Genomic DNA, 3,850 nt, shown 5'->3' on the forward strand with positions numbered 1-3,850 from the left:
TTAAGCAACTGTCATTATTCTTACTAAAATAAATACCATATTAAACACAGAACTCCATGGGACCACTGTTATTAAGAACCTTACTATGTGCCAGTCCTATATTGTACTAGGGCCTTTGTAAATATTATTTCTAATCCTTCCAACGAAAGATATTACTGTCCCCATCTTTCAGATGGGTAAACTATGGCTTTAAGAAAAAACAAGGTCCCAAAATCAGTGAGTGTTTAAGCTGGGATACAAATATTCTTATCGGTCAAAGCTAATACTCTTTGTACACTGCTTTGAAGAATATAATAGTGATTTATATGAACAGTGACGAATGAACATCGATGCTTTTGTGCTTTCTAAAGTTTAAAAGATACCCAATTAACAGAATTTGCTCAAGAAAGAAATTAACTATGTACAATGATAATGAGACATTCTGGGAAATACATACATTTTTAAAAGTAAAAGTACAAAGCTTTAGACAAAAAAAAAATTGACTAAAATATAGCAGAATATTTTTAGTTTATGTGAAATATTTTTTTGAAAAGTAAAATACATCTTATAATTCTAAAAATAAAAAATTTATTTTATGTGAGTTTTAAGTAGTAAATTTATGTTAAGTACTTAGATTTAGCCATTACAAAGTAAAACGTGGATAAGTTGGCTTAAAAAAAGTCATTTGTCAAATAAAGACTTCTTATTGAAAGCATGAAAAGTTACGTGTTAAGTAAGTATTCATACCTACTAGATCCTAAATCAATCAGAGACTGGGCCTTCTGTATACTAGCACCTCCAAATCCTCCCATGATCAGACTGTAAGATGATGTATGAGGCAATGCTAAAAAAAAAAAAAAAAAGGAAAAAGGAAAAGGTTCACACTAAGTAACATCACAAACATGAAGGAAATCTGTACCTATTCAGATATAAACCTAACAGTTTCTTCACATAAAACACTGACTCATTAGAAACGAAGTGCTTACTTGAAGAAGAATAAGGAATGGATAAAGGCTGAATGAGACTGGCAGTTCCATTTGGTAATGATGATGTGCTAACAGAAGGCACTAGGGGAGTGGGCATCATTAAGGGAGGAAGGCTGGTCCCTGAAGTCGCAGAGGACAAGGGTGTTGCTATAGGTGCAACTGGAGGCAATGGCTGAGGAATGGACAGATTGGGCATGCTTCCCATTCCTAAAGACAAAAAAGAACACATTTTTACAATGCTAGTAAATGAATTATAAAACACATGCCAAAAAACAAGTTTACAGTAAAGTGAGCAGACTCTATGTTTATAGAAATACCATGAGCAAATAATCCTTAAAAACCTCACAAAAGCAGCTTTGACTCAGCAGTGAAGGAGGTAAACTACTGCTTTTAATATTAATATTCTGTATAAACTAAGAAAATACCTACTAAGGAGTTAAAGATTCTCTTCTCTCACCATGAGTAAAACTAAGCAGCCTTTATGAATTAAATATTAGTATCCTCAAAGAAAGAATGTATTACCTGACTAAATGACATTTTTTTGTATAAGGATAACAAATACAGTGCTGCTAAGTTACTTGACTAATACACACACACACACACACACACACACACACACACTCCACAAATAACCAAAAAATAAGGTTCTACTTAGTAGATACTCTGGAGACCCATTTATGCATCTGCATTATTTCCAAGAAAGTGTGCTACATATTTTACTTTTCTTATAAGTAATATACCTATAAATTCAAGGACAAGTCTTTAAAAGAAGCACAGTGATTATTTTTATTCATTTACTAACTGCAGAATAATAAGTACAATATATAAATATGGTCACACATTGATTTAGTATTTATGTCTAGAGCTCACTGCAACAGTCAAAGAATTTTGTGGGTTTTGTTTGTTTTCGAGCTGGGGGTCTCACCAAGCTGGAGTGCAGTGGCTGTTCACAGGTATGATCATAGTGCACATCAGCCTGGAATTCCTGGGCCCAAGTGATCCTCCTACCTCAGCCTATTAGCTGGGACTACAGGCACATACTAGAGCCTGGCTCTAGAATTCTGTGTTTTAAGATATAACACCTGGAGTGAAGGAACATATTTCAGATATGTACAGATATGTTTTTCATACATAATTAATAAGAAACTGGCTAATCAAAATTAATACCAACTGGTTATCTCTGATGAACATATAAATCAATTAGACCAAAGTCTGCAATTTTCAGCCCTAAATCTGGCTAGGTAACTTTTAAATTAAAGAAATTTCTACTTACATATAATTTTAAATTACCTCCCAAATTAAATCATTTCAGAGGGGCTTAAAATTGTTCGAAGTTTTTCTGTGTTGCTCATACACATAAAAGAAACTAATTAAGAATAGTATTTAGGATCAGCTATACCTAGGGGACCATATACTGTATTACTCAACGGGGAGTTGTGAAGGGGGATACTAACTAAACCTGGACAACAGACATAATCCAGAACTGTTTCTAGAAAACTGGAACACATGGACACCCTATGACAGTGAATTTAATATTTCTTATCTCACACATGAAAATTAATTTGGAGTCTAGGAACTGTCATTTTGTGCTAACAACTCCTTTTCTAATCCCCAAATAGTATGCCTAGGAATCAAGTTTAACTATCAAATACAGGTAATTAAATTAATAAATACATACCAAAACGAGCAGAAATTAATGGGGAGAACATAGGAGGTTGTTTCATAATAGGAGGAAGAACCATGGGCAACTGCTGGCCTTGAAGCTTTAGTTTGATGAGCTTCATAGCTATGGAGAATTCCTGCTGATCCATCTTGCCATCCTTGTTCAAGTCTGACAAAGCCCTAAAAGGAGCATGAGGTGGGTAAATTGGTATGTGGGGCGGTGGTGGGAAAACTACCATTACTTTTGGTGTTGACAAAACAAAAACAATGGCTTAGCATTCACATGTAAATCTCACTTAATTTAAAAATATATATATAAATTAGAAAAAGCTAAAACCGGCACATTAAGAAATAATAACCAGAGATAGCATTCAATAAAACACTGCCTGTCTATATAGAATATAGAGACCTTTGGGATGAATTCCACCAACGTGGGCAGAAAAAAAATTCAAGAGTATAATACTTCTAAATTTAACTGATTTAATAAATTTTTAATTTATTCATTTGTTCAAATACTTATTGAATACTTGCTATGTGACTTGCACTCTGCCAGGCCTGAGAACGTTCCAAGTGGAAAGACAGATGGGGTAGGGGTTGTTACATATTGTATATATTTTATTAAAAAAACAGATATTAGAGAGAATAATTTCTTTAAAGTAGGACCAGGGAAGGAAGGGCTAATTTGGGGTTTAGAGATGATGGAATAAATGAAACAGAAATGGAATAAAAGTAACAGAAGATTTTGAGATTTTGCCAAGTTATAAAGAAATGTTTCTTAAAGATTATGTATACATTTTCTTACTTAGAAATTCTAAAGAAATTAGATGTTTGTCCTATGGAACTAACCCCAAATTATTTTCAATCATTTGCTCGACAAAATTTATTTTCAAAAAAACTGAAGAAATATTCTTATCTAATAATAATAAAGTACAGCTAAAAACAATTTTAACACTATATTATAAAAAAACCAGACTATCAGAAATTTAAGTTCTTCTACAAAATAATACATTTTACCATATTTCAGCTAAAACAGGAGCCGGCAGACCCGATTGTAGGAAAAAAGTACGTGCTTGGTCACCTGAAGGCAATAAACACAAAAACCAAGCAGCACATTAGTAAATGAAATTAGTCCAATGCTTCAGAATAAAAATAATGGGCATACATTATTAATTTACTATAATGTTAATTCCAATCATTAAAGAATAAATGAAACAGAATATATA

The 3,850-nt window shown here is 32.8% G+C and overlaps 1 protein-coding gene across 1 annotated transcript in view; it reads right to left on the reverse strand.

Annotated features, from left to right (window-relative positions):
• The window catches only part of ITSN2 (intersectin 2), a 113,091-nt gene that overhangs the window by 102,145 nt on the left and 7,096 nt on the right, over positions 1-3,850 (reverse strand). The window contains exons 2-5 of the mRNA XM_012652404.1: positions 3,642-3,705; positions 2,644-2,807; positions 966-1,172; positions 727-823 (exon numbers count right to left, since the gene is read on the reverse strand). Coding sequence (XP_012507858.1) covers positions 727-823; positions 966-1,172; positions 2,644-2,807; positions 3,642-3,705 — 532 coding nt within the window. The remainder of the gene's footprint in view (positions 1-726; positions 824-965; positions 1,173-2,643; positions 2,808-3,641; positions 3,706-3,850) is intronic.

This window comes from Propithecus coquereli, unplaced genomic scaffold, assembly GCF_000956105.1.
Source record: "Propithecus coquereli isolate 6110/MARCELLA unplaced genomic scaffold, Pcoq_1.0 Scaffold39, whole genome shotgun sequence".
Classification (NCBI taxonomy): Eukaryota; Metazoa; Chordata; class Mammalia; order Primates; family Indriidae; genus Propithecus; species Propithecus coquereli.